At 40.0% G+C, this 19,636-nt stretch overlaps 1 protein-coding gene across 4 annotated transcripts in view; it reads right to left on the bottom strand.

The window, feature by feature from the left end:
• cbfb (core-binding factor subunit beta) overlaps positions 1–19,370 on the bottom strand; it is a 41,091-nt gene extending 21,721 nt beyond the window's left edge. For all 4 annotated transcript variants that reach the window (XM_074678558.1, XM_074678559.1, XM_074678556.1 and 1 more), the window contains exons 1-3: positions 18,871–19,370; positions 18,185–18,271; positions 10,792–10,908 (exon numbers count right to left, since the gene is read on the bottom strand). In XM_074678558.1, the coding sequence (XP_074534659.1) occupies positions 10,792–10,908; positions 18,185–18,271; positions 18,871–18,948 (282 nt within the window). In that variant the 5' untranslated portion in view covers positions 18,949–19,370. The remainder of the gene's footprint in view (positions 1–10,791; positions 10,909–18,184; positions 18,272–18,870) is intronic.
• Positions 19,371–19,636: the final 266 nt, after the last annotated feature.

The raw sequence follows: 19,636 nt of genomic DNA, 5'->3' as shown, positions 1-19,636 counted from the left end.
CCTTGAGACCAGTGACAGACTGGGACTGAAAAACAGCCCTGGACTTTGACCCGGCCCAGCCCACAACAATGGGAATCCCCCCCCGGCAGCACCGGCTTTTGGCAGACCGGCTGTTCTGGTATTCTCCAGAGCGTCCAGGTGACCAGTCCACCCCTGACATCATTAATTTGAAAAAAAAAAAAAAATGTTCAGACCACCGGCCGGTTAGGGTCTGGAATAGACCAGCCGAAAAAGTCCCGAATTTCTTGATGGCCAGCCGGCCCCTGCTTGTGACTGTGATAGTGTAGAAGAATTGGTGATTTCCCAATCTGGACATGAACACAGTATTGCAAGGTTATATATTGAGAAACAAATGTGTTGAATTAAAAAAAAAGATTTTATTATTAAACAAATTCATATTTATTACCACATAAAAAACACAAAAGTACCAAAAATTGGTATCGTTGAGTACCAATACTGTCTGCAAGGTACCAGGCATCGGTACCATATCGTTTCTAATGTTAATAGGTCCCTGGAAGAAAAGTCCTCAAGTTTAAACAAACTTTTTCAAATCTCCGATGGTAACACAAATGAATCAGGGAAATACAAAGTGGAAGAATAGCTGCAGTGAGCATGAGCTCCAATAAAAGGTTGTATGCTATAGCAGTAACACAGAAACAACCCAAAGTCAAAGCAATTCATAACAAATCAGAGTTCACAGCACTGGGTGACCCATATTTTTATGAGGTGGACCAATTATTTTAAACCTAGAGCATCTTGTGTGAACTCTACTGTGCAGACTGTCCTCACCTGCCTGGTATGATGTGGTTCCTCCACACATTCACTGACTGACTGACAACAGCACCAGTGACACAAGTGACATCGTGTCGAAATCCCTTACAATGCTCAGAGTTGCTGCTGCCTTAGATAATTGGAAGAAGCAAAACCCAAAGAGACTAAACTAATAAGTTTTGCTAGTGAATTCAGACAAAGGTCTTGTAAAAATTTATCTCATTGTTACATTTACAAAGCACATTTTTGATAAATGAGTCCATGTTGATCATATATGTCTACTTTCAGTTTTAGAGCATGTCATATTATGTGGGTTTTCCCCTGTGACGGTGCACCTGTGTGTACATTACAGCACACAGCACTAAAAAGAAAAGAGAGAGATACAGCTTGAGTCAAAAACATGAGGAACAAACTTTTAGTTTTTGAAATAAGAATTAATCAAGTTTTCTTCTGTGGAAAATTCCATGCTGGGAGAAAACGTAAGAGGGAGGGAAGTTTCAGAAGTAAAAGTGACAAAAATATAGTAATAAATGATAAGAGAAAGAAGAAAGGGAGATGAGGAAAAGAGAAGCAACAATGAGAGCAAGGAGGGAAAGTGCTTTATGTGTGTGTGTGTGTGTGTGTGTGTGTGTGTGTGTGTGTGTGTGTGTGTGTGTGTGTGTGTGTGTGTGTGTGTGTGTGTGTATCAGGTGTGACAGCAGCAGGTGTAGATAAAGCACGTTACTGCCTTCTGTTCCTCCATTCTGAATGTTTAACCCCCCTCCACACACACACACACACACACACACACACACCTGCCAAACCGACAGCAGTATAATAGCACAGTGCGCTCCTGCTCTCCGCTGCATGATCACTCTCGTCTTCTGTTTTTCCCTCACTGTAATTATAAGGACCGGAAAACAACGAGTAAGACACATAAACATCACATGACAGACGGACAGAGCATTAAGGGTGAACTCAGCAGAGGAGGAGCCCAGTCAGTGCCTCTGATATCCTTAAGGATCTACAGCTTTACTAACATGTCACGCTTCTTTTTTAGAATTTCAACAATCATTTTAATCAGCACACTGAAGGTAAACTGGCAGCTAAATGCCACTGCGACTCCCTCTTCACTCTTCTGCTCTATCAGTCTATTTGTCTTCCTAATTAGAAAACTGGAAACCGGGTCGTTCTGCATGTCTTTAATCAAAAATCAATCCCTCACTGGCTCACTTGCAGTTTGTACTGAGCTGGCTCTGGCTCTTGTCTGGGGCCTCCAACTGCCTGCACTGATATATGTGCAGCATCATCATTGCCATGCAAAGTCTTCTTTGTGTGCACCGGAGAGCCAAAAACCACAAGTTTGTTCCTATGGCTGGCATAGGCATGGAAATATCATGCAAATCCACACACAGGCTCAAAGATCAAGTTTCAAAACCAGCAGAAAGGGAGAAACGGAAAGAGAGATTTTCAACTAAGATTTTTTCGGTCCCAGACCATATGCAGAAAAACAAACTCATACATCCAGTTGACAAAACAGCTTTGAATAACGTTTTTTTTTCTATTTCAGAATTCATTTTAAACCACTCTGATAAAGAATTAATATGGTGCATGGGAAACAAGTGACTGACTTCTTCCTGTTTTTGTCTTTACCAAAACTGGAGCTTGTTGTTGATGTTATGATACAGACGTTTGCTGCAGTAGCTTCTCTGCCTGTTACTACTGAAAAGTCTTACGATGATAACAGCATAGAGGGCAATCACTACAGGCCTTAAACGTGTTGCAGTGCTTCATCACAATTAACATTTTCTTATAACTGTCATGATAATTCACAAGTAATTACCTTTGCCAAAGAGGTTATGTTTTTGGGAGAGTTTGTTTGTTTGTGAACAACATAACTCAAAAAGTAACAAACGTATCTTTATGAAATTTTCAGGAAATGTTCAAAATGGGATAGGGAATAAGTTATTAAATTTTGAAAGTGATCCGGATCACCATCTGGATCCAGGACTTTCTTAAAGGATTCTTTATCATTGTGAGATAGGCCTGTTTTCACCGTATGCGTTTATAACTCCACCATAAATGGTCGGATTGCTTTGAAAAACAATTCAAGACAAGGTCACCATAATTTCTGACAGATGTAAAAGTACGATCCAGATCCTGAGAATATTCTGGATACTAAGATTCCCAACATGTACATGTACTGAGTCATAATTTTCAACACTGTCAGGAAACAAATTATCGTACAAAACAGCAACTAACAACAAATTGTGGCAGACAGTCTGCTGAAAGGGAGTATAACATTAAAGTAGGACAAAAGTGTTGGTGACAATCACAATATGCTTGGTGGAGGTCTGTGCTCTCTGAGTGATTTTCTACTTGTTACTCAAATCTGGTTAACTCGGCACGTTTCAGAAGAGGAAGTCTGCATTTTATTCCTCATTTGTGTGAAACTCTACTAGTGGTGTAGGATATTTTAACATGGTTAAGATGCACCAAAAGGCTTAACAAAGACATTCTGACATTTTAAGTGCAGGCACACAGGTTCACATTCAGGAAAAATTCAGGTGAGTGCTGCTGCATACTTAAGCGCAACTCAGCCGACAGTTACTGGAAGAGAAGGACTAAGAATAGAGGGATGGCTCTGACACGCACATGCTGGATTTCACACCAGACTGACCTGTCTCTCTCATTTCTCTTCCCAACCCTCACGTCTCAGTTTTTTTCCCTCAAATACATACACAGAAGCAGAAACAAGAACACGAGTGCTGTTTCTGCTCGTGGCTTGGATGCATGGACAGATGTTAATTCAAACACAAAGACACAATGCCAGCAAGACTCACTTTGATGCACACAAAGAGAGTTTAAATAGAGGATCCTATTCTGCAGTGGATCATGGGAGTGGGTGTGGCCATTCATCTGAAGCCTAGAGGAAGAAATATGAAACCCAGTGAGAGGAGCAAGAGAGTGCCATATGTGTGTGTGCATGTGTGTGTGTGTTTGAATGGAAGAGGTTTTATTCTGCAGCATTATGTTTTTGCAGGGAGACTCTAACAGTCTGAGAGGCTGACAACACAGCACACCTCCTCTAATTTCAATCCTATGATGTCCATTAAATGTTTAAATGAGTTATACAAGACGTGAAAGCTCATCTGCACACACACCCACACACACATGTGCACACACACCCGCACATGCAGGAACACTGAACACATGCACATACTGCTGGATGCAGAGCAGCAGTAGCAGAGGGAACCAATTAGTGGTCTCGCTTTGATGATGTCACTGACAAGTCACGCACTGGTGGCACAGCTTCCGTTCAAAAGGAAACATAACACCACACACTGCGCATGCGGCCCACACACACACACACTGACCATAAATTCGCACATGCACTACACACATGATGTTGATATGCATGTGATGGAGGAGGATCTCCAGGGGCAGAAAGCTGATGACTAAATTACAGGGGTGAAGAGGTGTCAGATAAAAAAATGTATTTAGAAGGGTGTGTGTGTGTGTGTGTGTGTGTTTGTGTCTGTGTCATTGTGTGTGTGTGTGGTTGCTTACTGTGATCTGCAAGAACTCTGAAACCCCTTAATTGCTGCAGGCTTTGACCTCCCCGTAGACAGCATATTGGAAAATCTGACAAAGTTTAAAAGTTTGTTCTCCATTTTGCCCCGAAAAAAACGTAGAACCACATGCAGCCCAGAATAAAAAAAAAAAAACAACTTTTCAGGATGATCTGTTTTACTGAAATAAGGTTTCTGGAGATATACAGTACTCCTGGTAGGTCTCTTTAACCCTGACTGTACTTGGTGTTTTTAGAAGACTGGACTCGTGCTGCAGCTGTGGCAGGATACGAACAGTCAGCACATCATAATCTGCTGTAGTCTGTAAACCAGAACATCTTGCACCTATTAAACTGTACTCTCTGGCTCTAGCATTGATTGTCTTGGAAGTGTTCACCCTCCACAAACAGTGGTGCTGTACAGCTTCTGTGCAACTTTTTGTACCAGATAAGGATAAAAAATGTGAGACTGAGTTTCATTATGAAACCCTTTTAGAAGAAAAGAAGGGTGGGTCACATATTTTGCAGATGTATGAAAAAAAAAATTGTTTTCTCATTGGCTGTTCCATCCTGTGCAGGTTTTGTTAAGCTGAAGTCGTATTGCTCAAGGTGTGGACCTGCAGGACTGCACAGTTACAACAAACTATTTGCACAGTTACTGACAGCTGTGTCCATATTTGCCCAAATTTTTATTGACTCCTTTGAATCAGTAATACATTTTATGGGATAGAGGTTGCATGAACTGATAAAAATTGGAATCACAAAATGTGAAAAGCTTAAGAGTTTCCAGCCATACTGTTATGTGAGGAGTGTTTTGAGCTGATTGCTAACAGAAGCAAGCTGGAAGTTGTAACTCCATGGGCTAGTATTTAAAAGGCAGAAAGTTTAACATGTTCACCATATTTCTAGCACATTGGTACTTACTGAACTATAAAAGGCTGATGGGGAATGGTTACTGCTGTTATGTGGCTATAAACAAGACAAAAGTGAGGTTTTACTCTGTCAAATATATGACATTTCATACTGAGTTGCACATGTTTTCTTGTCAATATCCAGAGGAGACTGAAGTTAAAGGAAACTGTTTTCATGCAGAGTATGGCTCAGACTGAATGAAGCTGTGAATGTGTGTTTCTGTGTTTCAGCCCCGCCCTGACAGTCCATCCTTCTCCATCATGTTGCTGATAGTTTCTCATCTGCTTTTCATTGAGTCCCAAACCCCCCGCCCCACAACCACTAATGTGTGTCTGTCTCTCTTTGCCTCTTTTCACTGTTTTCTCTGTGTTTCAGGTTTTGTTTACCCATTGTCTGTTTGTGTGTATGTTTGTAAGTATGAGTGTGTGTGTGTGTGTGTGTGTGAGTCTCAGTCTGGCGCCAGTATCTCATCAGCATGCAGGGGCAGTGTGCAATCACCGTTACTGTTATGGACTGGTACATACACACACTGATGCAAAAAAAACCACACAACCTCCAACAGTGGGACTCAGAATAATTCCTGTGGCTGCAGATTCGTCTACAGTCACCTCTACAGATTTGACTTTTTTACCAGAAATCAGATGGTACCCAAAAACAATTTTGCTTTTCATATTTCACAGTTAGAAAATATGTTTCAGGGTGTTCGAGATGAAAAAAAGGAGCCAAAAGAAGACAAAACTTAACAAAAGAAAAAATATTATTAAAAAAGAATAATAATACAGAAACACCACCAAAAAACAACAATGACAACTACAACGAAAAACAAACAAAAACACATCCGACATATCCAGTTTTAAAAATTGTGAAAATAACAGTCTGTGCCTACTTCTGATTTAAATTCACTTTTCATTTTTATGAACTTTTCCTATTTTAAGCACCATATTAATTGTTCTGCTAAATGTTTTGTTGGTGCCTTTCATTACATTTTTATTGCAAACTGTTTTGTAGTGAATGGAGACCGAGTGTGTGCAAATGTACTGTCCTAACTGCCTTTATGCTGCTGTCTGACCCAGGTCACGCTTGTTAAAGAGATTTTAATCTCAATGAGGCTTTTACCTGGTTAAATAAAGGATATTATCTTCATTTTTAGGACTATGTGCAGTACAACAGATACACACTGAGTGAAGTAGTTTGTCTGGCAAATAGGGTGGAGTGCATGAAAAAAAAAGAAAAAAAAGAAAGATGAGTATGTGTTTAACCTAGAGGTCAAAAGAAGCACGGCAGTTACTTCACACAAAGAAACCACAAACAAAACCCTTTAAATGACAACAGATGGACGACTGAATGAGGAGTAGCAGAGCTGAGATTTCTCAGCTACGAAAGAGTAAAAATGAAAAAGTTATTTTCAGACGTTTTTACCAACAAGGAGCTAAGCCACGGTCTTATTTTCTAAACACCAAAAGTGAGGTATATTGCTAAATTTCCACCAATTGAGTAAGAAATATGACTCCAGAGGTAGAAATGTTTAACCTCCTGAACCTGAGGTTTGGAGATTGGTGGTAAATAAGCAACCATACAGATGATAGATGGATGGTCAGACAGATGGATAGATGGTTGGATGAATGGATAAAATAGGCTTTAAAACATAAAAAATCAAAGTGGGCAGACTTAAACTAGTCCTGTTCAGGGTAAGTACCAGAAGAAGCTAGCTGGCTAAAAGCTAGCATTGCTAAAAGAAGAGATTGAGACAAAGAAAAAACAGCTCTGTGGGAAAGTTATATCCTGTTTATCACAGCTACAAAACTTTATTTCCCAAAGTGATCAAACTGCTCCGGTCTGTTGCCACAAAAGCTGCTGGTCAACCAGCTGCTGATGCTAAAACTCACGTCCTGGGCTGGGTTAACACTCACTAGCAAGTTAGCTGCTGATGCTAAAATTAACCTCATCCACAGCTGGCTCCCATTAGCTCTGTAACGAAAGCCTGTACTTTTACTCTTTCCCTCTCTCTCTTTCAAAACCATATTCTCTTTCTCTTTCACAAAACACACACACACACACACACACACACACACACACACACACACACATCGTATTCCATTGCCAAGTTTAACATGGCTGTGCTACCCTTTTGGTTTGGCACTGTCAGTGTTTGGAAATGAAGAAGGCAAGAGAAAGGGAGGAACGGAGGGGGAGGGTGGACAGGGGAGGAAAGAAGTACGTGAATGAAGAAATGAAGAAGAGAGGGATGTACAGACGATGGGAGGTGATGGAGGAAGACAGTGAATGTTCAAAATACCACAAAAATAACAAACACAGGAAAAAGACGGGAAGCTGGAAGACAGGAAAAACATGAAGCAAAGAGAGAAAATAAATAAACGAGAGGAGAAGAGTTAACATGGAAGCTTAGAGTGGATTACAGGTTCCAAGCTACTGTGTCATCCCCAACAATAATTTAGCCCATACCTTCAAATGTGTGTCCAGTGCCACTAATGAAAGAGACAAACACACATCACCAAGCATCAGATGTTATGAAGAGAGAGTGTGTGTGACATTATATGTGTGTGTGTAGTTAAGCACTGACAGTAATTAGGAGAAAAAGCTGCAACGTACACAAGATCCCTGCCTCGGCCTGACAGTGGTATTCTACAGGGAGGTCCAGCAGGATCAGAGGGCGGGTTGTGTGTGCGTTGTTGTTGTTCTTGTGTGTGTGTGTGAAATGAAAGCTGAACTTGTGGTAAAGCAGCAGTGTAGAGAAATGTACACTTTATACACAATTAAAGGCTCTACATCGGAGGAACTGAGTGAGTTTGTGCACTTTTCTCCAAACAGTTACTGTAAATTATTCCTCAAACCACGCAGCCCTCGGCTGTCCTCTTTATACATGTGGAACATAAATTAATATCACATAAAAGAAAAGACTGAAAGCTTATACTTGTGTTTAGTTGGAACTTCATGAATACAACATTTCACTGATCTGGAGTGAGTCTTTGCGAGCTGTACTGCAAAAATTGATGAAAGAGTGGGCTGTCAGCAAGTTTATCTGGATCCTCACATCTGTATATTTGTATGTGTGTGTGTGTGTGTGTGTGTGTGTCTGTGTGTGTGTGTGAAAGAGGAAGAGAGAGTGCGCACTTGGCTTTACTTCTGTGAAACTCTTATACGTTGACGACTTCTAGCCTCATTAAAACTTCATAGATCTGTGAGCACTGCGGAGGTGACAAAGAAAAGAGTATCATCTTACACACACACACACACACACACAAACACACAAACACACAATTACACACACACACACACAAACACACACACACTCACATAACTCTCTGTGGTTGCCATACACATATACAGTCTATCTCTTAGTCTGACACACACACCACATCAGGAACTTGTCTGCAAAATGCCTGGTGCCAGTTAACACAGGTCCACACACACACACACACACTCACATGCACACGCACACACACACAAACTGTTCCCAGCCATCAGGGCACTTGTGTTGAATAATTAACAGGGTGAGATTAGTCCGTCAGCCTTGGGGCATGGAGGTCCATCGATTCCCCAGAATGCATTTTTAATGAGCCGCCAGCCGGCATTCATTTCAGCTGGTCAGTGTCCGTGGAGGGCCTTCTGACACACATTCACACATATACACACACACACACACACACAGTCCAGGCTCTGCGCCAGGGGAGGCAATTAACATATACATAAACACAACAGCAGCAGCACTGCAGCGTGCGGCGTACATCACCTTAACAAACGCAGTGAGCTAACATCCTCTGAGCTCTTTAAATACCTTTACTTTGATTCATCAGGTTAAAAGAGATCACTAAACTTTACATCAGCTCAATGTTGTACAAAGGACAGACCAGTCTCACTGGGGTCACCACCCTCAGTGTGTGTGCTGGTTAAGTTTACTGAGTGGGTCTTGCTGGTTTAACAGCTTAACTCTGCAAAACCGAGGATTGATCACAAACTGATCCTTGTAGCTCGTCTATATAGACCTCCCGCACAAATCAATCTGTTTTCTGTCAAGTGTGGGCAGGTTGAACGGGCAGGCCTGTTAGATGTCAACATGCACCCAATCCTAATACTCTGATTGTAAGTTCAAACTCCTGTAAATGGATGCACTAAATTGCAATTACAACCAAGCGTTTTACTGCAAGTTTTACAGGTTTACTGACTCACTGCACAAAAATTGCATCATGACAGTTTTGCTTCCATACATCATGGGACCATATTACTTGTGAGTGGTTAAGAAACTTAGCAGCCAAAATGTGCATGTTTCTCCTGAAGGGGCTGAAAAGTTTTCACATCAGACAGGAGATCTTATCAACAATACATCATTCCCACGTTGGATCATTCAATCAGTCAATCATTGAAGAAAACCTCATCACAATCACTAAACAGGCATCTACAATCAGTGGTATTGCCTGCATCCAAATCTGAAGTTTGCAGTAGTGCAACAGAAAAACGAAAGCAATTTGCATCATGGAAAGTTAGGTATGACTTAATACGAACTAAATGAGTGTGAATGATTTTTTTTTGTTACTTGAGCCTCAAACCAAAAGAAACTGTCACTGTATGAAAGACTAACACATTTCTTTTAGTCTTAAACCTTAGAATACCATAAAATATGGTAAAAAAAGGAGCAATCTTGATACACTTTTAGTCATTCTACAGACCAATACTGTCTATACATCTGAAAAAATACTTGGTATTTATAAATCAATTAATAATATTGCTGAACAAAACGTGTTGTTGTCCTGTCATTTCTTAACAGCTTTCCCACACATTTTTCATAAACACGTATTTAAAGAAAGCAGTGGAATAATAGATAGTAAATAACTCTGGTGGAGTGCTGGTTTTGATTGAAAACACTTCACAATTTAAAAAGTGACAAGTAGTTGTGGGTTGGTCCATTCGTACTAAACAACTTTAAACAACACAGTTTCGTAGCTGTTGCTTCTGTGCTGGTAGATAGTTGGATGATCAAAACACATGGTACAAGAAAGAACTGCATGCTGTAGAGATTGCTGAACATGATGAGAGTATTCATGCAGGTGGATGGTAAAATCTTACCTAAAAAGAAACAGAGTAAATCTTATGTTACAGTGTAACTGATATCCCCAGTTTTGTGGTAATATGAAAGTAGAATTTTATGGTTTCCAGCTCAAAAAGCAACTGAGACATTTTCACTGCACTAAATAAATGAGGAACAGAGGCCGAGACAGAAAATCATGTGTTTCCCTAAAGGCTTCTTTTCCTCTCTTACAGTTTCACATTGTCTTGTGTGGCAATGAAATCTAATGAGTCAAACACACGGGACTGAAGCTCGACTATATGGCTCAGATGTTGTAATGTGAGATGTTATTTGCTGTTTGTTTGTTGGGTATGACTTACATTTGATGTGGCACAGATAAAAGAAAAGCTATTTCCACTGTTGCCAGTCAGCTGTGACTCGCTCTGACCTTTACAACAGGTGAGGGTTAAAAGAAAGAAACACGTGTGTGTGTGTGTGTGTAGCACAGAGGATGTACATCTTGCACTTGTCCTACCTTTCCTGTCTCTCTCTCAAAGTCGACATAATCCCTCGTAGGGACCTGCCGCTGATCTCCGTGCAGGTTGGCTGGGAAGAACTGCAGCGAGAGGTTGGTGCCTGTCGCTACAAAGGCCTGGAGGGTTGGGAGAAAGACGGAGGGAGAGACAGGAGGGTAAAGAGGTTAAGTCAACGAGTCGGAACAGAAAAAAATTAAAGCGACGCATTTGGGTTTTTGGAGGTGGAGTTAGTTTGAGCTCTGCATTGGTTTTCAGTAAATCCTGAACAAATCTTAAACATTTAAGCCTTTTGTACAGTTTGTGTACAGGAGCTCCCTTATGCCTGTTTATAGTCCATGGCTGTTCACAGTTTTATATTGGCCAATGAGAGACTAAAATTATCTTCGTGTTGTGTAACTAGTCTTTTTGGCACTTTAATCTACTCCAACACATACACATATACACACTTTACTAACGATAAAACGATACTTCTACCTCTCTTGTCAAAGTAATTTTACTTTTACAGAGAGGCTAGCAGTCTGTAAATGGTATTATAATGTATCAAGTCTTTCTTTTGATGTATAAAAATTGGAATATCTAAAAAGAAGAAAAAAAAAATTGGATGTTTTATAACCAACCAGATGGCCATTGCATCATATCTCCATGGTAAAGATAATAGAACCAAACAGTTGTTGGTCTTTTAGTCTAATAAAGAAACTCAGCAGTGTGTTATTCAAACAGAAGCAGATTAATTTTGCAGCATGAGGCTTATTTATTTATAGATGGGTGTTAACCTCTTTCAGGGAGGTTGTGTTTTCAAAGCTCTGAGTCGAACACTGGAGATGTGTGCACTGAGTCGACTTAATGAGAAAACGTCAACCTTGATAGTTAGCACTAGATTTACTAGTTATTAGGGCAGCATGGTATGGCCTGAAAACAATATCTCTATTTCTAAGCTATACAGCGGCACATGACATACATCTTGATTTCCTCATTTCTCCTCTAGATCAGTGTATAAATCTTAAATCCAACGCTTTGATGCATAAAATGACACCGGTATAACAATTCAAGCAGACCCTTCAGTTCAATTTTTAAAATGTGTATTTTCATACCCCAAACCGGGAATGACAAGATATGCAAGCAACTTTTTCCCTCCTCTCCAAACACAGGGAGTGAAATGCTTGCAGTGACAGGAGCACCAGCAGAAAGGGAAGAAAGTAAAACTTAAAAGAGAATTACATACTGATGTCTTCAAACATTTACGTCACAATTTGTACTTGATGGTAGTATGGTGGTCATTTCATACATCTCACGTGCAACAACTCGTGATATATGCAATATATCCCCCACCTCTAGTTACTGTTGTTGATTTTGGGGACCAATACCAATACCAGTTATTAGTTGTTCATCAGACTAGAATAACAGATACTTGGATGAACGATACTTTTGAAAAGCTTTACAAATTACAATATCAGACTTAGTGCACATGTTGAGGACATTTGTAAACCAAACCAAAACTTTCAGCAGCAGGTACAGGAGGTAAAAGTTCCCACACCAGTTATTGTTAAAGAACAGTTTAGCCCCACAGTCACTTGATGTTAAGCCAGACTGTTGTGGATGAGACTTTAAGTGGGAACGAGTGATGAGATGAAATTGTCAAAAAGACACACTGGCAGCCAAACTTTTGGACTTTTGCACAAAACATTTTTGCAAAAATCAGTGAAATGAAATGCTGGTACAGAAAATCTGCTCACTTTGAGCCTGATAATCAGCCAAAGCAGATAATCATAGGACTCAGTAAACAGGACATGCAAGGACTAAAGGCTGGCGGTGCTAACTCTGCTGACATTACACCCACCGTTTTAATTTAACATTTTTCACCTGAAGATTATAATCCTGTTTTGAGCCATGTTTTATGAACATGGGATAATCAGCTTGAAGGTGTTAAATTTCTTTTTACTGACCACAGGAAAGATCCACTTGATCATCCTGTGTTTGGTGGGCCCAACCAGGTTTTAGCTATTTTTACAAATATGGATAAATCTAGACATATAGAGGGATAGGTACCAAATCAAGTACTTCTATATGTTTGGATTAATTCTAATTTGTACAAATCACCTAAAATCTGGTTGGGTGTGACCGACTGAATTCTATCAAAAGTACTAGGTACTGATTCATGTAAAATCAAAAGGTACCATGTTTAGGTACCTAAATGTATCCTTGTGACTGTGAGGGAGTGGAAGAGTGAGTGATTTTCCATGCTTGACATGAACGCAGCATTTCAAGGTTATATATAGAAGAATATTTATGTTCAATTGAAAAAATATGTATTTTATTACTAAAGAAATTGGTATTTTTATCATATAAACACAAAAAAGAACCGAATATTGGTACCATTGAGTACCGGTACTCATAGCCAGGAACTGGGTGTCGGTACTATATAGTTTCAAATGTGAAGGTACCCATCCCTTGATAAATTGGTGTGGTTTCTCTTGCAGTTGTGAATTTATCAAAACTTGACTCACCACTATATGTATGCCACTATGACTCTTTATTCTTCCAACTTTCACAATTCGTCCATATTCATCAAAACACATCTTTTGGGAAAACCACTTGATATTTAAGAGGAACAGAAATGCAGATGGAAACACATTTTTGTCCAAAATTAATATTTTAAAACTTTCTTTTTTTTAGCACAGGCAGTAATAAAGTTTCATAAAATGTTCCCACAAGGTTCTGTCAAGAGCGTGAAGCGAAAAATGTTGGAATAAGTTTAAAATGGGTCTACGTCTGGAAGAGTTTTAGTTTGAGACCCTGTCAGTTTTTCTTTTCTCTTTTCTTCCTCTCGTCTGCCCTCATCTCTCCCTCTTTCTCTGTCACTTCTTATTCTCGCCGCTCTCCTCTCAGAACAAAGCACAAAGAAAACCACTGGCCCGCTCTCCTCACACAAACATATAATCACATCTTGCTGTAGCTGTCCTCATTTCAGATTTCAATAGAATGGCTTCTTGCTCTGATGGAAGATATTCCTATCCAAAAAACATGCACACACACACACACACACACACACACACACACACACACACACACACACACACACACACACACACACACACACACACACACACACACACACACACACACACACACACACACACACTTCTGCATACACACTTATACAGACACCAAACAAAATGAAAATCAATAGAATGCATTTCTCTGTTGCAGCCAGTAAGAAGTGAGTTACAGAGAAGCAGAAAATCAAGTTATGAAATGTCTGCGTTATATATTAGAGTGTGTGTGTGTGTGTGTGTGTGTGTGTGTGTGTGTGTGTGTGTGTGTGTGTGTGTGTGTGTGTGTGTGTGTGTGTGTGTGTGTGTGTGTGTGCTGTATTTGCTGAGACAGATCAATACAAAGGGCATTAAGGGCTGGGACTGAGCTGGAAGCATATAAATTATGCACCCTGTCAAATGTGTCCCTCATCAGAGAGCAGGAGGGAGGAAAAATGAATGAAATAGAAGAAGGAGAGAACGACAGCGTGTGGCCGAGAAGGAAATAAACGAAGGTGAAGGATGAAAACTATTAAGTGTGTACATGGGCACAAGAAAAGAGAAAAAAAAAACTTGCAGACGTACTTACACACGTACACACTCACGCAAATGAAAGCTCCAAAAACACCCGAGTCATCATTTCTGGCGTATTTGAAGTATTGGATTACAACCATCTGATACTCATTTGCTGCCTACTACTGCGGGAGAAAAAAAAGGGAAGGAGAGGCAGAGAAAGGGGGAGAGATGGAGAGAAATGGAGGGAAACAGAGAGACAAGAGAAAGAAAGGGAAAAGGGAACTAAAGGAAATGAGGAGGAGGAGGAATGAAGAGGAACAGGAAAAGAGTGGTTGGGACAACATGCTGAGTGTTAAGAAAAACAGACAAAAAAGGGAAAAAGAAGCAAGATTAGTGAGATTAATAGAAAGATAAAGAGAAGGAGTAAATGGCGTGAAAGGGGGAGGTAGGGAGAGAAAAGGAGAGATAATAGAGCAGCAGGAAGGGCAGGCAGGTTGGCATGAAAATCAATAAGAGTTGAGAAATCCACTCATCTCTAATGAGCGGGACATGATTTACTTTACATTATTATCCCATTCATCAGATCAATGTTGAACAGAGTGGCTCTGTGATTCCTGCTACTCATCTGAGTGTGTGTTTGTAATTCTTTTATCTACATCTGTTTTCAAAGTATAGGAGGAAATGAGTCCTTAAAAAGATGTCAGACAATAAGTGTGCATGTGTTCAGAGTCTTAATCAAGACAGTAAACACTGTTTTCTAATCCTGGACTGCATTTCATTTTATTTGGTATAAAAAAGTTACAATGAATTGATATGCACACAAATATCTGAAAAAGAAGTGAGTGCGCAGAAAATGAAACAAAGCATTAAGAGTCAAATCATGATGGTTAAACTAGCAGAGATAGAAAAACAATACGTACTGAATGAAGGAGCCTTTACATAGCTAGTTCTCATCACGATAAATAAAACAAGTGTTGCAGCTGAAATGACATTTTTAAAACAAAGCCGTCTGGATTAAAGGGTGAGAAAGAAAATTACAAATTAAGCACTGCAGAAGAAAACAATTACTAAAGATCTCCTTGAGATTTTTCAAACATAATAGTAGCACAGAGTTACTGAGTTTGGAATTTGGGTCTGATGCGTTTTTCAAAATAAAACTTTAAATACAAGATATTGCCCCTCTTAGACAGACCAGAATTCATTCTTGACACTTTTTTTTTTTGCTAAAATGCAAAAAAATTAATTTAAAATCATTGTGTAGAGTGCAGACAGAGCCAATATTGGCTCATTCTGATTTCACACATGGTCTGTATTGTTAACTCAGACAGTTGAGAACAGATACCAGAACTTTCCTAATGAAAAGTTTCTGTATGAAAATAGAAATGCTCATTTTTGTCCTTCAGCACAGAGGAGCTGATGTGTGCATGTGAGTAAGGAAAACAAATTCTTAAGAAGAGGCTGATGATCTGAATCTCACATTTTAAGTTTAAAGCTGCACAATTAATCACAATTACATTTTACAATAAAGTTTGATGTTCATGAACGTCAAACTTTTGCAGGATTGTTTCTTTAATTTCACTTTGGGGCCTCCATAGTAAGTCATAAATGTAGCGCTAAATCTCAGACTGATTGCTCATCAAGAGCAGAGAGATATTCTTTAAAAGTTACCAGCAGATTAACAGTTTATAAGCGTAATAATTGGTTGTAGTCGTTTTAGTAAGCTAGTAAATGGTTTGACTTTTTATACAGACTGATCCTTGACAGCACATTCAAGTCTTTGTGTCAGATTGTTTTCACACTATGACTGGAAAATAGCAGCGTCTGGCTGATAGATAAATTAGCCACATGATGTCACGGCTGCCCTGAAACCATTAAAACTCCAGCTATTAATCCAGGCAGCAAACGAGCCTTATAAATACAGTGAGGACAGACGGACTGACGGACGGACAGACAGTCCCACTAAAAGTTGGTAAAACTAGATGCGTCCCGTCTCTGTCTCCTGCCCCCCTCCTCTCGGTGACGATGACAGCATGTTAGTGAAAAATACCTCGAGGATGACTAAGACAGCAGGAGTCTGCCCCGCGTGTGTGTGTGTGTGTGCGTTCTTGAGTGTGTGTGTTTACATCAGCATTACACAAGTATCTCACCTGACTTCACCTTTGCCAAGCATTTAATAGAAAGTTTAAAGAGACTTCACACTGCAAAAATACAGTAATTATATGGTGAGAATATTAATGTGTCATGACTTGTTTTGAGAGCTATAAACTGCTCATCACACACTCCACACACTCCACACCACACACTAATGAAAGAACACACCAAGGGTCACTTGGGTTCTGTTTAGAGACGTGAAGACACTTAAACAAGCCGATATGATCAATGGCAACTTTTTTGTCCTGGTCCTTCTGTGGATTAATTCTAAAACCATAATATGAGCGTACAGATTAAAGTAATTATTATTGTAAAATCAGCGAATTGTAGCGAAGCAAACCTCAGTATATAAATGCAGTTAACAGTCTGCTTTGATAGAGACAATTTTGTTTGCATGGATTGTACCTAAAATTACTTTATGAATAAAAACCCTGTATTTTAAAATGATTTAGGATATTTAAATTGCAGGATTTGGGCTCTGGTAGATTATATTGTACATTAAATTATAGTATCACAACTGAATGTTGCTTCCAGAGGCATCCATCTCAAAAAGCTGTTGTCTGATCAGATGCATTCCAGGATGCGGCTGGAGAAAAGTGTGGTTTGGAAATGGAGGGAGAGCGATCCAGCGCGCAGACACTCTTACTCTGCGACACTGTGGCCACAAACTATCTCCTACTGCAACAATTACTCGTGGGAGGTTCCTCCTCACAGATAAAATCGAGGAGGAAAAACACAAAAACAACTTGAGTCTCAAAAAACACTGGGCTCTTAAAACTGGTGATTGATTGATTTGATTCATCTGGAGATATTTTGCTCACATTTCCTTTGTCTTTGAAAATAATCTCCTTTTTTATCTAAGGCCTGTTGTGACATCCTAAACGTGTTTGTGTTTTTAAGAGCTACACTCAATCACCCAAACATGTTTACAAAATCCTCACATTTTTTTTATTAAGACTCTAGACGGTTTGGCATTCCTTCCACAAAATTGTGCTCGGTGAAAAAATTCATCAAAATAGTCACTCAAAAATTTCATCTCTAAGCAAGAAAAGGATCATTTTTAATGAGTGAGTGTTTATGAGGGACTGTATTATAGGACATCATGTGGGTATTTATTTCCTGCACACTCACTTAAGTTGCCTTTCACAACATGTTTACCATTTGTACCGAAATAAGACATGACAGCTGATGTTTACTTTAACAGACCATTTTTAGGCTCCAAATTGCAGCCCTGTGTGTGTGTTTGTCGTGGCTCTTAAGTGTGTGTGTCTGTGTGTGTTACCGTTCACTGATGTATGTAGAGACATTGATGACTGCGAGCATGGAGGGAAGTCATGAGTCTCGAAGCGCAGTATAGACATGACTGATAACACGTCGACTTCCTTATTCAAGAACTCATCAAATCCTAACACGCTGACTCTGTGCTGCTGCACAAACTGAACCTCTCTCAGTCTTTGAACGAGCACAGCTTATTTGTTTCATTAAGATAAACGCCTGCTACTGTCTTTTCAGCGTCATGGGCCATATTAAATTGATCTTGTCCCCCAAAAAATGGATTTATGTTACGTCACATTCCCAGAAACACACAACCACGAACACTGTCTTTTCTCCCATTGGATCAAACAGTGATGATCAATTATCACTGCATGTTTCCAAGGAAAAGATGAATAAAGAACATTTTAAATTATGGACTCACAACTTCTGATCGTCCGTCTCTGCAGGCGTTCTGGAAACGAGCTTGCCTTTCCTCATGGGGCCGGTCCCTAAAGCCAGTGTATTTAATCTGTAAAGACAAACAGCACATCACCAATTTTAAAGTTATACATTTATTTATACAGTCTGAGCTGTAGGAAACACTATTTTTTATATCATTCCAGGAAGAGCTGTTTTACACTGAATTCATTGTGTCTCAGCAGCAGGGTGTAATTTGTAAATGAGCAACAGGGAATTTGATTCAAAGCAAAATGCATCTTTTATTTTTCCTGTCCTTTGACTAAAAGTAATTTAATATAACAGCTTTAGACTGGTATCCCATTCAGAATATCACCTTAATTTCACTTCTGAGATCTTTTTTTTATATTAAACACACAATCCAGTGAAATGAGTGAGCTAAATTTGAGAGCGTTGCAAATAAATGAGCTATATAAAATGCATTAAGTCGGACTGTTTATTTCAGAACACTTTCTTTGACTTTTTGTACATTTTAAAGATTTTGTTTCTGAAGTGTAAGCTTCCTCAGGCTTGATTCTGAAATTGACTTAAGTGATGTGTTTGAAGATCAAAACAACAGGATCCGCCAGCGTGCTTTCTCCTCTCTCCTCTGTCTTTATTTCCGCCGTCTCAACAGAATGGATCCAGTGTGTAGGGGCAGAGCACACTCACCTCACACTCCCTGCTCAACTTGCGGAAAAACTCCTCATTCTCAAACTTGCTCCTCTGGTCCGGGACTACCCGCGGCATCTTCACCAGCTCTGTCCGGCCTCTTCTCTCCCACTTGGTACCTTTTCTTTCTCTTCTTTTGCTTATCCCGAAGATGAAAAGTTAATTTGTCTGTCTCGCCTTCCGTCCCTCACTCTGCTTTCTTTGACTCACTTCTCTTCCGTGTCTGTGTTGGGTTTTTTTTCTCTTCCCTGTGTGGAGCAATGTGCTCTGAGCTGCTGCCCTTTGAGATTATCACAGCTCCTCTCCTTGTGATGATCTGCGTCTGGCTGCGGCTCCCGCCTCTGGCTCCAAATGGCTCTTATTAAGTGACCCACCGCGATAGATAAAGCTCACTTTGACCGAGTGGCTCTCCCTCCCTCCCCTTTCTCTCGCTGTCTCTCACACACACACGCACTCTCGGTGTCTCTGTACCTCCCTCTGTGATCTCCAGTAAGTGGCAACAAACGAGCGCTCTCTGTCTGTGTCTCTGCTCTACCTGCAACTTTCAAGTGCTCCTCCCATGTGGGCCCGCCGAGTGCTGAGCATTCAAGACACTTGGGACACAAATAATCCATACAAAAGGATTATGCCAGAAAAGTCCCACATTAGGCGTTTTTCGCTCAAATCATGAATGGCATGAAACAATGTGATCCAGGCTTTTAAGGAAGAGGGCAGAGTATCTTCTCGGCATGTGGCCTATTTTAAATTATATTCATACATCAATTAA

This window comes from Halichoeres trimaculatus, unplaced genomic scaffold (assembly GCF_033239565.1).
Source record: "Halichoeres trimaculatus isolate MK-OKI-2021-1 unplaced genomic scaffold, fHalTri1.1 fHalTri1_scaffold_10, whole genome shotgun sequence".
Lineage (NCBI taxonomy): Eukaryota > Metazoa > Chordata > Actinopteri > Labriformes > Labridae > Halichoeres > Halichoeres trimaculatus.
The sequence above is the reverse complement of the archived record's forward strand: the minus strand, read 5'-3'. Positions and strand labels throughout refer to the sequence as shown.